The following is a 16,152-nucleotide window of genomic DNA, read 5'->3' as shown; positions in this document are numbered from 1 at the left end:
TGATCACTTAGTATCTCATAAGCTATTGGACAAACTGAAATAGAATTAAAAATACTTACATTATCTATTGATTTAAGCCTGAGTCCAATTTTTCCATCTTGATCCTTACACAAAATGACTTCACGAATCCCTTGCTTAATTTCTGCTCTACGAATTCCAACATCGTTACCAGTTACAGGAGCTACCATATAGTTCATACTGGAAGGTCTTGCTACCAACTGCTGATAAGAACACAATGTGTCAATACGTAGAAACATTCTCCATGAAAAAAAAACCTAAAATGATAATTGACTTGAATATACTCAGTTGTGGTTTCCCAAAAAGGGATATGTATTCTGTTTCCTTCAAATAAAGTTTGTTTTATGCAAAAATCACCCTAGTTTTTATTTACTAATTTTTTTTTTAAGATTTTATTTGAGAGAGACTGAATAGACTAAAAAGATAGTGAGGGAAGAGCTAATCAAAGTCGTCTTAGTTGGAATCTGTCAAAAAAAAAAAAAAACCCTCTGACCTACTTAATAACTGTAATGCTTGGAGCAGTAATAATAGGGAAAGAGGAAACTCAACTACATAATCCCCATGGATGGCAAATTTTTTGTTCAGAATTCATGGTAATTATGATAGCATATTCTAAAGCTGACAGTCTAACAGGAGTAATGTACACAATTAGGCTAGAAATCAGAACACGTAATGCCAGAAAATATTAGTTGCGAGATTACAAAGATTTAAAAGAAATGACTACAGCTATAAAAAACAAAGGAAAATCAGGAAATGTGATACAAACAGGAAAACTTAAGCAAATGAATTATTTAGTTTAGCTGGCATATAGAAAAAGGGTTGAGAGCTTTGGAATGGGTTTTACTTTTGGAAAAATCTTTATTTTTTCCAGCAAGTATTTTAAAGTACTTGACTTACTAGGTGTTCTTACTTATTATGACCATGTTATCTCTGTCCCTTTACCCTGTTGTAAGCAAGCAACCATTTCTGGCAAGGACTGTAATAACTTAGATCATCTTCCTGATTCTCCCCCCACAGAGTAAGCACAGAAATCTAGAATAGAGAGAAAGAGAAAAGAAAAAGAAAAAGAGAAAAGAAAAGAAACCAAATGATGACACCACTCCCACAACTATGATCCCAATCCCTTACCATGGTTTACAAGACCACAGAGCACCTGGTCCTCCCTACCCCTCCAATGCCATCTGTTGCCATGTCCTGCCTTGCTTTCCTCTGCTCACCACACAACTCTTGTCTCTCAAGTCCACCTGGTTCATTTCTGCCTGAAAGCCTTCAGGTTCTGTCTATATAGAATGTTCTCCCACCTGATACTCACATGCCTTACTCCCTCATTTCAGTTCTCTGCTCATGTGTCAACTCCTCAGAGAGAACATATATGCTCACTATATGGAAATGGAGCCCTAACACTATTCACTTAACTCTCCTTCCATTTGTTTCATGTTATACGCACCAGTTTATCAGTCTACAATGTGAGTTCCAGTACTGTGTGTGGCAGGAAGGGGGGCACTGCTATGGTTTACTACTGCATCTACCACACCTGGCAGAGTGCCTGGAACATGTGGGTTCTTAAGCTACTGGCTCCTATCTCCACCCATTTAAGGTGCCAGTGGGAGACAACACACTGAAAGGGGTTCTACCTTATAGGATACAACATATGCTTTGAATGAGCAACCAAATGCATGATGCAGTTTCTTCCAAGGCCCAAATAAAAGTCTGTAAACCAAGGTGTGGCCTGGGAATGGTTCCTTTCATTTTTATACCTAACCATATACAAAACTTTTGCGTCCTGTCCCCACATCTTGAGCTCTACAGTGTGAAGGTCTTATTTATGAGGGAGGAATGCCTCCACTGGGGAATACAATATTTCCCCCTGAATAAGAAGGGTCATCACCTAACTGTTGTTTGGGATTTATATGCCACTCACACAAAGGCAAGAAGAGATTACTGAACTGGCTAGTGTGATTAGTTCTAGTTACCAAGAAGAAATTAGGTTGCTGCTAGATAATGGATTCTGGACTACGTGTGGAATCCAGGAGGTTCTTTGAGATGCCTTTTAGGTCTGCCATGTACAACAGTAAAATTAATAGAAAAACAGACTTCTGCTTGCAGTCATATGGAGCCAGGCTTACTCTCCTGCTATAAATAACTAAAAATTTTGGAAAAATAGGAAGCAACAATTTTTAAACACTGGGCAGTAAGCAGTGTAGGGCAGTAAACCCTGACAGAAAGGAAACACATGAAGTGAGCCCTTTCATCGCCTGGCTTTCTACCCAGACCACTATCTGGACTGGAACGCAGAAGTACAAATCTCAAGCAGAGCAATGTGTTCCTGTAAGTCGAGGAGACAAAAATCAGGAAGAGTGAAGCAGCTAGTAAAACAGCCAGAACTTTCAGGGCTGATTCCCAAAGAGGAAGGAGCTACACAGAGAAAAAAATCTCCAGAGATCTATCGCTTTGAACCCTCTGCTAAATGTTAATCTCCGTATCTGTGAGGTAAAGCTCCAGATGTCATGCAGGGAGCTGAAAGCTGAGCCTTCCTGCATTATCATACAGGGTTGGGAGACATCCAAGATCCTACCAGCAAAAGTGGTGTGCTCACTGATTACCCAAGGCCTTCAGCAAAGGTACACCAGAGGGGACACACAGCTGCAGTAATGAGGCTATGATAACCCTACAATAAAGGCTGCTTCATACCTACCCTAACAATATGTAAGATCAAGCCTCAGAAGGGCCAAACTGATGCACATGTAGTTACACTGCTTGCCAGAACAAGTGCTGACACTCTTTAAAGAAGTACAACATAATTCAGCACCTAAAAATGTAAAAAAATTCACAATGTCCTGTTCTGATAAAAAAAAATAATAATAATAAAATTAAAAAAAAACAGGTGCCATGTGAACAAGCAGGAAAATGTAATCTATAATCAGGAGAGAAATCAGTTAATAGAAATTCGGAAATAACATCATAAAATTAGCAGACTGGATTTTAAAATAGCTACTATAAATTTGTTCAGTACACTCAAGGACTTAAAACCACATGGAACATATCTAGCGAAGAAAAATACACACATGAAAAATTCACTAGATGGAAACAGTTAATAGAAACTGCCAGCAGTAAAATAAAACAAAAATGAAAAGAAAAAACAAGATACTTAAAGGGGGGCTGACACTTCAAAAATGGTTTAGGTCACCCCAGTATATACTAAGAAAAGACCAGCTCAAGGGCAATGGTGTAAAGAATGTGTAGCAGACAAAGGAAGTCATAATACTAACTACAGCCTCGTGATCAAATCACCAATATTTTGGATCCCAGTAGCTATGACTACCTTCTTTGATTATACCCATAAATTATATATATATATATGACACATACATATATATGACAACTTTTTGTTTCCCGCCTACCTCCTTTACCTTTATACACGACTTCTTTATAACAGTGAACTTTATACTTCTGTCTTTAGGTCAAAAATACTCAGCTGGAAATGTGACTACTAAGGGCTAATTAATACTGTACAGTAACTGATATCACAGGCCACTGCCCAGAGATGGTTATGATAACTGGCATTGTCCCATTTTGGGGTTAAGGGTAGGAGGTACTTCATTATATCAGAGATAGTAACTTGCTTGGTTTTGTACCCCCTGCATTAAAAATTACTTTTGTACTTCTAAAAGGTTGTAAAGCAAACAAACAAGAATACCAGAGAAACCACGCATGGGTAGCAAAGCTTAAAATGCTTACCACTCACGGAGTCCCCCATAACAGAAGAAAGTAGGCTGAACCCCAATTTTACCAAGAATTGCATCTTTTAAAGGGCAACCCTGCAGTTATCGCTGTCATTTGAAGTTAAAAAGTATGTGGATATATGTAGTCAAAGGAGTAGGTAGTGCTGGGTATTAAGCTACTATTTGTCAGCTCCAAACCCATGCTTCTAGACTCTACTTGGTGAGGGTAGAGCTTGAACTGTGCAAAATACATATTCCTGATTTCTGGTACGTATCCACCACAGGAGGCTGGAAGAAGACAAGTGCTTTGTTTCTTTCTGTTACCAGCTTCTATCCAACTGCATGAGCTGTGCCCTTAACCCCTAGTGGCAGCAGTTGATTCCATTCTCCAGCTTCTACTGCCACTTTCAGCACCTGTCTCACTTGCAACCCCTCAGAGGTATCAGTATTGACAGCAGTGGTCCCCTCCCACAAGCTTCTACGTTCTGAAAACTCAAAACTCAAAACCCTTCCCTGTGTCACCCCAGTCCTAGAAGGAGCAGCAACTTTCTGCAATTACATCTTTCTTCAATGTCTGGTTATTCAATTCTTTAACCTTTCTAATTTCTTAAATCATTTCTGTTGACATACCTACTGTCTACCAAATGGGCCTTGAATAATATAAATAAGTTTTCAATAAACAGTTAATAAATAAATGCCAGGTACTATGTTAAGCACTGGGGTTATGGCAACAAGACAGATATGGATCCTGTCTTAATGACTTAACTACAATTATAGTAAGTACTATAAAGTGCTATGGCCTTACAGCAAGGACCTTAGTAAGAAGCTACAAAAAACATTTAAAAGCCTGGAGTTGGGAGGTCTTATAGAAAGCTTTAAACTTCAGAATGTTGAATGTTAAAAGATTATGACCAAAAAAAGATATGACAGACTTGTACTTCAGAAAGACGAATCTAGCAGCAGGTTAGCACTGTTTGATATAAGAAGTTACCAGAGAAAATTTAAGCGATGACTGCAATAATCTATGTTAGAAGTACAGAAACCCTGAAGCAGTTATTATAGGGCTGGAATGGAAAAAGTGAATACAAGAAACCTGAGGAGGACAGAATCACTAAGTCTTAATAACTGACTAAATGCAGAAGACTAAGGAGAATAAACTACTCAAAAGCATCTGGATCTGTAACTCCTAATAAAGTAGAAAAGTGGTAAAAGGTTAAGAGAGAGTAAATCATTTAAGAAGTGATACCCAGAAGGCAATCTAAAATTGAAGAGAGGCCAATGCTAAAGTTATAAATTTGTGAGTTGCCCATGAAGAGGAGAGCTTTTATCTCTAAAATATTATATACAATTCAAAATTAAGTACAGTATACATACCCCCTGAACTGATGCTCCAGGGGCCAAGGCCATATTTGCACGGATTTCTTCATCATTTAAACTCAGGCCCATGTACTGGGACAGCTCCGGATATAGTTTAGGATAGAGATCTAAAATGAATAAATGAATAAAGAAAAAAAAATCAGAATATTTAAAATGAAAACTGTTGTTATTATGGGCTTCTATTTGTGTTAAGAAATTACATGTATTTTATAAAATCTAGAATGAATCTATATTAGTAACTTGGAAAATCATCTCCTTATGTCTATAATGACAATTAGAAATGAGAAATATAGAAAAGGTTTAAATAGTCAAGATAAAAATAATTTTTCTAAATAAATCATCTTCCTACTTTCTTAAAATAAATCTATTTGGTTAGGAATTTCATAAGCATACCACTGATTCTCCACTGCTGAACAACTGACTATAATGTTTATTGTCAACCAGCTACTTTACAACTCAATTAATAAACACTGATTGCTATTAAATGATTCTTCTGAATAAAAAAAGCAAAGCTTATAAGTGTATTTAGTGTCTTATTTAAAAAAAACATTAAACACATTCTAATGAAATCTTAGAAACAATATATTCAAATATTAACAGTAAATAACTTAGTAGCAAAATTAGTATTTCCAAAAGTGTTTTTATATAATCTGTGACTTAAAATGAACTGTCTAAAAGAATGTTATAGGGATCCCTGGGTGGCGCAGCGGTTTAGCGCCTGCCTTTGGCCCAGGGCGCGATCCTGGAGACCCGGGATCGAATCCCACATCGGGCTCCCGGTGCATGGAGCCTGCTTCTCCCTCTGCCTGTGTCTCTGCCTCTCTCTCTCTCTCTCTGTGTGTGTGACTATCATAAATAAATAATAAAAAAAAAAAAAAGAATGTTATAAATAGTTATGACTGGCTACAAAAACCTATTTAATACTTTTATTTTAAATCATATTATTTAGGGGTTCTGTCCTAAGTCTCTATAAACTTAGAAGGAAAAGGAACCAAAGAAAAGTATATGGAGACCTAGCAGAAATCCCAGAATTTGGGAAGCTCCCCCAAAAGGAGTTGGCTGGAAATTTCAAAACCCGCCCTCATTCCACACAGACGGAGGACAGTTTAGCAAGTTCAAGAGCAGCAGTATGGGCACAGTGCACATATAGGTTTTCTTCATAAATGAATCAGTCATTAGTTAGGGACTTATGAGAGTTGAGATTTAACTTAATTCACTTAATTCTGACTAAGCTATAAAATCTATCCTTCATGTTCATAGTTCACTTTCTTGGTTAAAGATTATTTTTTGAAGTAAACATTCTTTTACTATTACAAGAACTTTAGCCACATATTTTATGCTGTAGATTAAAAAAAAAATCTTGGATTCCCTATTTCAGTAAGAGAAGGCTTAAACATATTTCAGTTCAAGAAGAATACACCCAAAGTATAAACCTACTTCCATCTTGAGAGATGGGAGCAGAAGCTTCAGACAAAATTGCTGGGTTGGCAGGATTTGCAGAAAAGGCAGTTTGAGCCTGAAAAAGAAAAGAAAATTCTAACAATGCTATATATACACTTGCTTAAAAGTCTTATATAATTTATAAGTTAAATTCAGTATTTCCAAAAAGAAACTAAAACACTGAAGTCTTATTATTCAATAAAGTTTAATTTGGGGGCACCTGGGTGGCTCAGTCAGTTGAGTATCCGACTTCTGATTTCAACTCAGGTCATGATCTCAAGGTTGTGAGATCAAGGTCCATGTGTGCTCCATGCTCAGGGTGGAGTCTACTGGAGGTTTTTTCTCTCCCTCTCCCTCTGCTCCTCCCTACCCCCACTGCTCATGCTCACTCTTTCTCTAAAATAGTTTAATTTTAAACACTTCAACAAGTTTTTCAAAAGAAATCTGCAGGGACACCTGGGTGGCTCAGCAGTTGAGTATCGGCCTTTAGCTCAGGGTGTGATCCTGGAGTCCAGGGATAGAGTCTCGGATAGGGCTCCCTGTGAGGAGCCTGCTTCTCCCTCTGCCTGTGTTGTGTGTCTGCCTCTCTGTGTCTCTCATGAATAAATAAGCAAAATCTTAAAAAAAAAAAAAAAAAAAAAAGGAAATCTGCAAATCTAAAATACATTTCATATTCCAAATATTTTAACACTGTGATATAAAATTTGACTAAGTACCATATAACCAATATTTCATAGTGCTGCAAATTACAAAGTAGCATTTTCAAAATGCATTACAAAATGTATGGCTGCATATTTTAAATTTTCATTATTTTTTTTTTACCAACTACTCTAATAATACTTGCCTAAGGAAAAAGCTCAACCATATTCATACAAGTCACATATCAGAAAAACACCTAAAAATTTAAATACTAAGTTGTTAGTATTTTGCCATTTTGACATATCCCACTGATATAATCTTCATCTTCATTTTAGCAACTATAAGAAAGGAATACACTATACTAAATACAAAAAAATTACAAAGTATGCAAATGCATACTTTATCACCGACATTAAAGAACACTAAAATAATTAATTTGTAACTTAAACAAACTTGTTAAAATCATTTTGCAGCATATATATTTATCAAAATGCTACTCATGCTCAAGTATGCCAGGAACTCCTCTCAGGCTGCCCTTCACAGCCCATGTCACATTAAGTATTCCAAGATGAAATCGTTTTTCCTATATAGATAGATCTGATTTTCTAAAATAGCCATATATCATTTAGAGACAAGATTGCTAAAGCTGTATGGCCAATCTTTAATATCACTTTTTACTTAATTGGAAAAAAAATGTGAATTATACTATTATGTTTATAGCCCTGAAATTAATGCCAAGAGTAGTCCCAAAATGCTTGGAGTGATTGATGCTTAATTTAAATAAGTATAGCCTATAAAAGCATTAGATGCTACTTCACTCATTTGGGTTGTAAATGTTCTGACACTGTTATTGCGTCATACTTTAGTATTTATCGTTTTACAATCTGTCACATTCTAAACTGAAATAAAATGCAATAAAAATCTCTATAATTTTAAATAATAGTCCACAGACTCAACGTATATTGAATTTTCAAAGTTCTATCACCAGCTATCAGCTAAAAGTGAGCTAGGAGCCAGTGGATTACTTCTTGGATAATCTTTAAGGAAAAAAAAACACTGTTCACTCAAAGAAAATGAACTATCAAGCCATGAAAAGGCATAGAGGAAATTTAAATCACCTTTTCTTAAAAAAGATTTTATTTATTTATTCATGAGAAACACAGAGAGAGGCAGAGACACAGGCAGAGGGAGAAGCAGGCTCCATGCAGGGAGCCTGATGTGGGACTCGATCCTGGGTCTCCAGGATCACACCCTAGGCTGAAGGCAGGTGTAAACTCTTGAGCCACCTAGGGATCCCCTAAATGCACATTATTTAAGTGAAAGAAACCAATCTGAAAAGCCTGAACACCGTATAATTCCAACTCTATGACATTTTGGAAAAGGCAAACTACAGAGACAGTAAAAAGATCAGCAGTTGCCAGAGATGAGTGGGGAGGGAGGGAAGAATAGACAAGAATTTTTAGAGCAGTAGTCTACAGTATGGACCTCTATACGATACTAGACTCTATACAGTACTACAATGGTAGCGATATGACATTACACATTTGTCAAAACACCACCAAATATATAACAGCAAGCCTGAACCCTAATGTAAACTATGGACTTTGAGTGGTAAAAATATGTCAATGTATGTTAATCAATTGTGAAAAATGAACCACTCAGGTGAGAATATTAATAGTAGGGGAAGATATGCTAAGTGTGTGTGTTGGGGGGAGGCGCAACTAAGATGGAAAGTCTTTTTATCTTCCATTCAATTTTGCTGTGAACCTAAAACTGCTTTAAAAATAGAATGTATTGAGGCGCCCAGACGGTGCACTTGGTTAAGCGCCTGTTTCATCTCAGGTCATGTGACATCAGGATCATGAGATCAAGCCCCAAGAACTCAATGTGGAGTCTGTTTAAGATTCTCTCTCCCTCCATGTCTCCCTCTCCCTCTGCCTCTCCCCTGCTCAGTCTCCTAAAATAAAAAATAGTAATAAAATGTATTCATTTAAAAAAATTGTTCCTTTTTCCATTGGTTATTATTTTCTATTCTTTTACTCGTTGCTTACTCGTTGCTTTTGTTCTTATCCAAGGAATACTGAAGTGAGAATATATATAGAAAGCTTACAGTTATATATGTATTATGTAATCTATAGTAAAAACAAAACCAGAAGAAAGATGGTACAACAAGGGCATAAGAACTTTATGCCATTAAATGTGGTAAATTATTTCAGACTTACGTGAAATCTCAAACAATTTTTAAAGAAAAGGAATGGGGTCTCCCAAGGAGCACACGGTTACCACCAAGGCCTGCGTGTGGAGTTAATAGTGTTGACTTCTGCTCACTGTCTTAGAAGACTGAGTCTCTGTTACAACACTGTTTCTAAAAGCTTATTTTATATAGGTGTAACCACCACAGGTTTATGTGAAGGATTCACAATAGAGAGAGATTCAGGGATTTTATGATGCTAAAAGCAACAGCTTTTGTAAAGTAGTTTATAAAATATAGGAGCTGCCAATTCACTGCTGCAATTTAGCTTTGCTGTCATGTACAAGGTCAGAAGATTAGAAAATAAATGCTACCTGTGCAGGGACACCTCAAAAACAAAAATAAACCTAAAATGAAACAACAACAAGAAAAACCAGCCCAAGAGTATAGTGCTGAGGAAGAATATTTTCAAACACCAACAGAATAAAAACTGATGTTTCTCCCTCCTTATTCATGGTTACATCTCCAAGCAGCTAAAACTTCCTGCTCAGAACATCTATATAACTTGCTTCTCCTTAAAGAGGTCAGTATGTTGTGTTTGTAGCTCTCTTTATTTTCCAAACATATGTCAAAATCAACTTTCCTGGGGCACCTGAGTGGCTCAGTGGATGAGCGTCTGCCTTTGGTTGTGGTCAAATCCTGGGGTCCTGGGATTGAGTCCCGTATCAAACAGGGAGCCGGCTTCTCCCTCTGCCTATGTCTTTGCCTCTCTCTGCATTTCTCATGAATGAATAAAAATCTTAAAAAAAAATCAACTTTCTCTTTTAAGTTTTAAAAACCAAAAATTTCTGTCAAAGTCAACTATGATTAGAATTCAATTTTATAAAAACCAATAAAGAGGGGATCCCTGGGTGGCGCAGCGGTTTGGCGCCTGCCTTTGGCCCAGGGCGCGATCCTGGAGACCAGGGATCGAATCCCACATCGGGCTCCCCGTGCATGGAGCCTGCTTCTCCCCTCTGCCTATGTCTCTGCCTCTCTCTCTATCTCTCTCTCTGTGACTATCATAAATAAAATAAAATAAAATAAATTAAAAATATATATATAAAAAAAAACAATAAAGAACAAAAACAGATTAGTCATTCTTTTAGATTTGTCTGCAGATCCTTATCACTCACTGCTCTGATGTCATATTAATGTCTTGTTATTCTTGAAGGCTACGTATTTCAGATAAAAGCTTTTTAAAAACAAAGTATTCTTGTTAGGATGAACTTTGCAGAAATAAAAATGCCATAAGAAAAATACTGACAAAATACTGAAGAAAGAATAAAGCATTTAAGATGACAAATCTCTAAAAATTGAAGCTTCAAAGCCTTTAGCAGCTGAACAGATTTCAGGTTTTACAAACCACATTTTAATGTTCTCAGTGGATTTATGATGGAAAATATGTGTTGATGAACATGTTTACCCAATCACTGCTACAAGGTAACAATTCCAACCATACAACTGCCCCTATTATTGCTGGGGGTTTATACCTTAAAAAGGCCAATTTAGCCTAAAAGACACTTTTATACTTGATGTTGCTTAAGTCTAGATTGCTCACAAGTTTAGGGGCGCCTGCATGTCTCAGTCCATTAATTGACTGCCTTTGGCTCAGGTCCTGATCCCAGGATCCTGGGATCCCATATCAGCCTCCCTGCTCAGCGGGGAGCCTACTTCTCCCTCTCCTCCCTCCTTGAGCTCTCTATCACTATCTCGTTCTCTCTCTCTCTAATAAATAAAATCCTTAAAAAAAATAAAGACTTCTCACAAATTTATAATTGATTTTTATTTAGAGTAAACTGGCCAAGGCCTCAAGTAAAAGGATCCTCAGAATAAGAAGCTTTGAAGTACTACAAATTATCCCCAGCTAAAAAGAATAAAAACTTACAAAACAGCAAGACTTGACCCCTATTTCAAACTTTCTTAAGCAGAAGCATCTATCTTGAAAGCTAATACTTACTTGAAGAACTACAAAAAGTTTTTGACTTCATAAAATTAGAAATACTATAATCTCTAACACTCAGACATTTAGAGGATATTCACATGAAATGTCTGCCACTTAAAGGAAATCACTTTCATTGTGCTTTATATTACTTCTAATAGCATTCACCATTTTTATAATTTTTAATTTCTCAGTAAAGGCAAAGAATTATTTTTAAAGATAGGTCCTATCTGAAGATCCAAAGAACTACATACTAATTTTAAATAAAATTATGAGCATCTAAAAAGTTGAAGTGTATTTTACCAACATAAATATATGGTATTTAATTTAAACTTGAGTCTTAAAATCAAGCTATCTTGAGTTTAAGTCCAGTTTTAAAGTAATAATATCCCATATCTATTAATTCATAGTGAAATGAAAAAGAATTGGTAGCTTTTCTGTAACTTTTCAGTCTGCAATTAATAACTTTTTAGTCTGCAATTAATAAACTGAAAAGTTTAATGTAAAAATGAATACATCCACTATTTAAGTTTTTTGCTTCACTTCACCTATAAGTAGAATGTGTGACAATGTATATATTAAAGAAAAGCACATAAACAACTTAGACATACCTGAAGAACTTTGTCTACCTTCAGGTCTTCAAGAGATGGGTAGAGAGACATTTTTGCAGATTTTTCTAAAGAAAAAACAAACAAATTTCTGTAACTTTCAAATTTCATTGAAATTTAAATAGTATACATAAACCAGCAATATATATAAACATATGTAAATTTTTAACACAATAAGAAACATTTAAATTGTAGAACACATGGAAAAATATGAACATCTAGCCTACACTAAAAACTGATTACTGGTTACTAAACTACTTCATCCTCCGTTACTACTATCAAACTATATCCACTGCAGATTTTAAATTTCCCTTCAAGTAAAAGTCCCTTCATTTCAAAAGTTTAAAAAAATCAAAGAGAATGGTTATCTGACTTACCCTAGCTTACACAAGTGCTTGCAAATGAAAAAAGACTATATCCAAACAAAAACCTAGAAGAGCTCCTATACAATTATCTATGAAATCTCTATCACTGGGGGGGGGGGGGGGGAGAGGGAATATATATATACATTTATATGTATGCACACATCTATTATTATATATGTACTTAGAAAAAATAACTTTTAACAGCAATCGTTAGGAATAGTTTTAATTTTAGGAGACAAATGATACAGATATTAAGGGACTGAGGAATAAGAGAAATTTTTACATTTTAAACATTTCTATACTGCTCAATGTTTTTTAGCAACCATAAATTGCTTTTTGTAAAAATTTACAACAAAGTTCTCAAAGTATTACAAGGCTATGTACTTGAAAATTTTGTTTAGTCATAACTATGAGATCTGGTACTTCCTTTAAACCCAACAAAATAGAATTTATCTCTAATTGGCATAGGGTATGTCAGAGGTTCTTGAGCTGGCTATCAATGTATTACCTCCCACCTCCCAAATCCACACATTACTGGGGGCTCTGCAAATGGAGCCAGTCCCCTTAAATACTGCTTTGTGGCCAGCTAGCATGAGGTTGCGCTTCGTCAGTGCAAGGAGCTGGAGATACACTGGAGGAGAAAAGGTTTTTCCTTAAAGGTTCTGGGATACCACTCCAGGTAGGCTGCTGCAGTACCTGCTTCTCTAGCATCTTGCCCCTGGCAGAAAACAGCTTTTTAAGCACTCAACTCCTGCCGTGCACAGAACCAACACTGACCCCCACATCTGTTGAGCAGTTTACTAGCATGGTGCCACCTGCAAGGCATCTCCCCATAAGTAGCTTTCCCTAACACTCCTCTCATGTGCACCAAGTTCCAAGGTGCAGCACCCTTCCTGTAGCTGACCTCCACCAGCACTCCAAAGGGAGACTTTCCAGTAAACTAGTTTTGAAAACCAACTTCACCATCCACTGACCAACAGCTGCACTCTCCAACAAGGCCTGGCTTTCAGGCACAGAAGAGGGCAGTCTCTTCCTGGGGTACTCTAACTCAGCCCAGGGGTTAGTAGATACTTATTAAATCTGTCCTATATTCATTAAAGTTCTCTTTACTTTTTACCAACCAATTCCGGTTCATGTTCAGGTTAATAATTCTGTACATTGAACTTTCACTGTTCAAGTTACTATAGTTTCTGTCTCTTAGCTGGATGCTGAATAACACCACTTTTTAAGAAATCTATGTACTTTGGGGGCACCTGGGTGGCACAGTCAGTTAAGCAGCCAACTCTTGGTTTTGGCCCAGGTCATGACTCAGGGTCATGAGATCGAGCCCTACATCCAGTTCCACATTCAGTGCAGAGCCTGCTTGAGATTCTCTTTCCTTCTCCCTCTGCTCCTCCCACTCGTGCACTCCAAAATAAATAAATCTTTTAAAAAATGTATATACTTCACTTCACATACCATAAAACTCACAGTTTTAGAGTATACAATTCTTCAGTTTTAATATATCTACAGTTGTGCACTCATCCCTACCATCTGGTATTAGAACATTTCCATCACTGCCCCCCTCCAAAAAAAAAAAAAAAAAAAACTCTATGCCTATCCATTCTCCCCTCCCTCCAAGTCCAGGCAACTAAAAATTTTTCTGCTTCTTGATTTGCCTATTCTGAACATTTAATCTGGAATTACAGTATATGTGGACTTTTGTGTCTCTTTTTCACCTAGTATAATGCTTTCAAAATTCATCCATGCTATAGTGCATACCAATACTTCACCCCTTTTTATGACGGAATAACATCCGACTATACGGACTTGCTAAATTTTGGGTACCCACTGATCAGTCAGTAACATTTTGGATTTTTACAGCCTTTGACTATCATGAATAATGCTACTAATGATGCTAATGAACATTTACAACCAGTGTTTGTGTAGACATATATATATTTAATTCTCTTGGTTTATAACTAAGAGTAGAGTTGCTGGGTCACATGGTAACTATTTTACTTTTTGAAAAAATGCCAACTGGTTTCCAAAGTGACTGTACCATTTTACATTCCCATCAGCAACATATAAGGGAGAGTTCTAATTTCTCTGTATCTTTGCCATACTTGCTATTGTCTTTTTTATTACAGCCATCCTAGTAGATGTGAAATAGCATCCCACTGTAGTTTTGATTTGTACTTCTCTAATAATCAATGATGTTCAGCATTATTTCATTTGTTTATTGTCCATTTGTATATCTTTGGAAAAATATCAATTCAAATCCTTTGTCTGCTCTTCCCTCCTTCCCTTCTTTCTTTCTTGCCTAATTTTCCTGGGCTAGAACCTCCAATAAAATGCCAAATAAACAATGGCCTGATACAGGGGCACCTGGACAGCTCAGTCAGTTAAGCGGTTAAGTGTCTGCCTTCCACTCAGGTCATGATCTTGCTCAGGTCATGATCCTGGGATCCTGGGATCAAGCCCTGCATCAGGCTTCCCTGCTCAGTGAGGAGTCTGCTCCCCCCTCTCCCTCTTATCCATGCTCGTGCTCTCCCCTCTTTCTCAAATAAATAAAATCTTTTTTTAAAAAAAATGGCCTGATACAGTTTTTAAGGAGAAAACAGGGCTTACATATGTGAATAAAATGCAAATTCGTGAGAAAATACAGTAAGAAATGGTTTAATTCCATTAATTCAGGGAAACAAAATGCAGTAACCTTTCTGTGTCTCAAAAAATCATTAAGCTTCCCCCTGTAAACATGTTTTATTTACATTTCCAACCATTTTATCAGTATCATAAAATTATTTTAAATTCACTGGAACAAATGTTGGCTTTTTTTTTTTAATTTTTTTTTTAATTTTTATTTATTTATGATAGTCACAGAGAGAGAGAGAGAGAGAGAGGCAGAGACATAGGCAGAGGGAGAAGCAGGCTCCATGCACCGGGAGCCTGATGTGGGATTCGATCCGGGGTCTCCAGGATCGCGCCCTGGGCCAAAGGCAGGTGCCAAACCGCTGCGCCACCCAGGGATCCCCAAATGTTGGCTTTTAATGTAGTACTATTTCTATTTTAGGTTTCTACTTTTACTTCTGCCACTGGTCACATACAAGATCCCCTTTTCCTCATGAAAAGTGAATTGGATGAGTGTAAATTTCAAAAAATCAGTGAGTTTTCTCAAACATTTCCCTCATAAAGCTTTTCCTTAAATATTAACTGAAGTTGTCTGAACAACCCTGAGGTCACTCATTTCCTAAAAATTACTTCATGCTCATACAAATATTCAAACTCCATCCCAGAAAAGAAATGGGCTTTTCAGACATTTTTTAAATAAAAAGTATCATCACAACTTACACTTTTTAAAAAATTTAGTTTCAGGATTGTTCGAAGTATGTGACCTTAATCAACTCTCATTATTTTTCTAAAGTACGAAGGATTCCTCAACGATTTTACTTCACAAACTATTTTTGTGGCTTCATTTCACATAATTTCTTTCTAAACATTACAACATTCTAGCTGCAACAGCCTTCTATTTCTTTTTTTTCCTAAATTTTTAATTTAAATTCAATTTGCCAACATATAACATCCAGTGCTCATCCCATCAAGCGCCCTCCTTAGTGACCCTCACCCAGTTACCACCCCCCCCCCCCCCCGCCCACCTCCCCTCCACCCTTTGTTTCCCAGCTACTTCCCATCCTGGTCAAGTGCTTCTGTGCCCCCTATCTTTGCAAAAGCTGCTTCCTCTTCCCAAAATCCCTTTTGAGGACTTCTCTTTCAAAACCCCAGTCAAGAGCTACTTCTGTGAGGACACCTTTGATGACCTCAACCTAACAGG

The 16,152-nt window shown here is 36.8% G+C and overlaps 1 protein-coding gene across 5 annotated transcripts in view; it reads right to left on the bottom strand.

Annotated features, from left to right (window-relative positions):
• LOC482977 (syndecan binding protein) overlaps positions 1-16,152 on the bottom strand; it is a 38,899-nt gene that overhangs the window by 7,013 nt on the left and 15,734 nt on the right. For 4 of the 5 annotated variants that reach the window (XM_038579369.1, XM_038579371.1, XM_038579370.1 and 1 more), the window contains 4 exons: positions 11,980-12,044; positions 6,555-6,633; positions 5,115-5,224; positions 60-221 (listed from right to left, as the gene is read on the bottom strand). In XM_038579369.1, the coding sequence (XP_038435297.1) occupies positions 60-221; positions 5,115-5,224; positions 6,555-6,633; positions 11,980-12,030 (402 nt within the window). In that variant the 5' untranslated portion in view covers positions 12,031-12,044. The remainder of the gene's footprint in view (positions 1-59; positions 222-5,114; positions 5,225-6,554; positions 6,634-11,979; positions 12,045-16,152) is intronic. The other variant, XM_038579373.1, reaches the window with a different exon arrangement.

This window comes from Canis lupus, chromosome 29 (assembly GCF_011100685.1).
Source record: "Canis lupus familiaris isolate Mischka breed German Shepherd chromosome 29, alternate assembly UU_Cfam_GSD_1.0, whole genome shotgun sequence".
NCBI lineage: Eukaryota > Metazoa > Chordata > Mammalia > Carnivora > Canidae > Canis > Canis lupus.
This window is presented reverse-complemented; position numbering and strand designations above follow the sequence as displayed.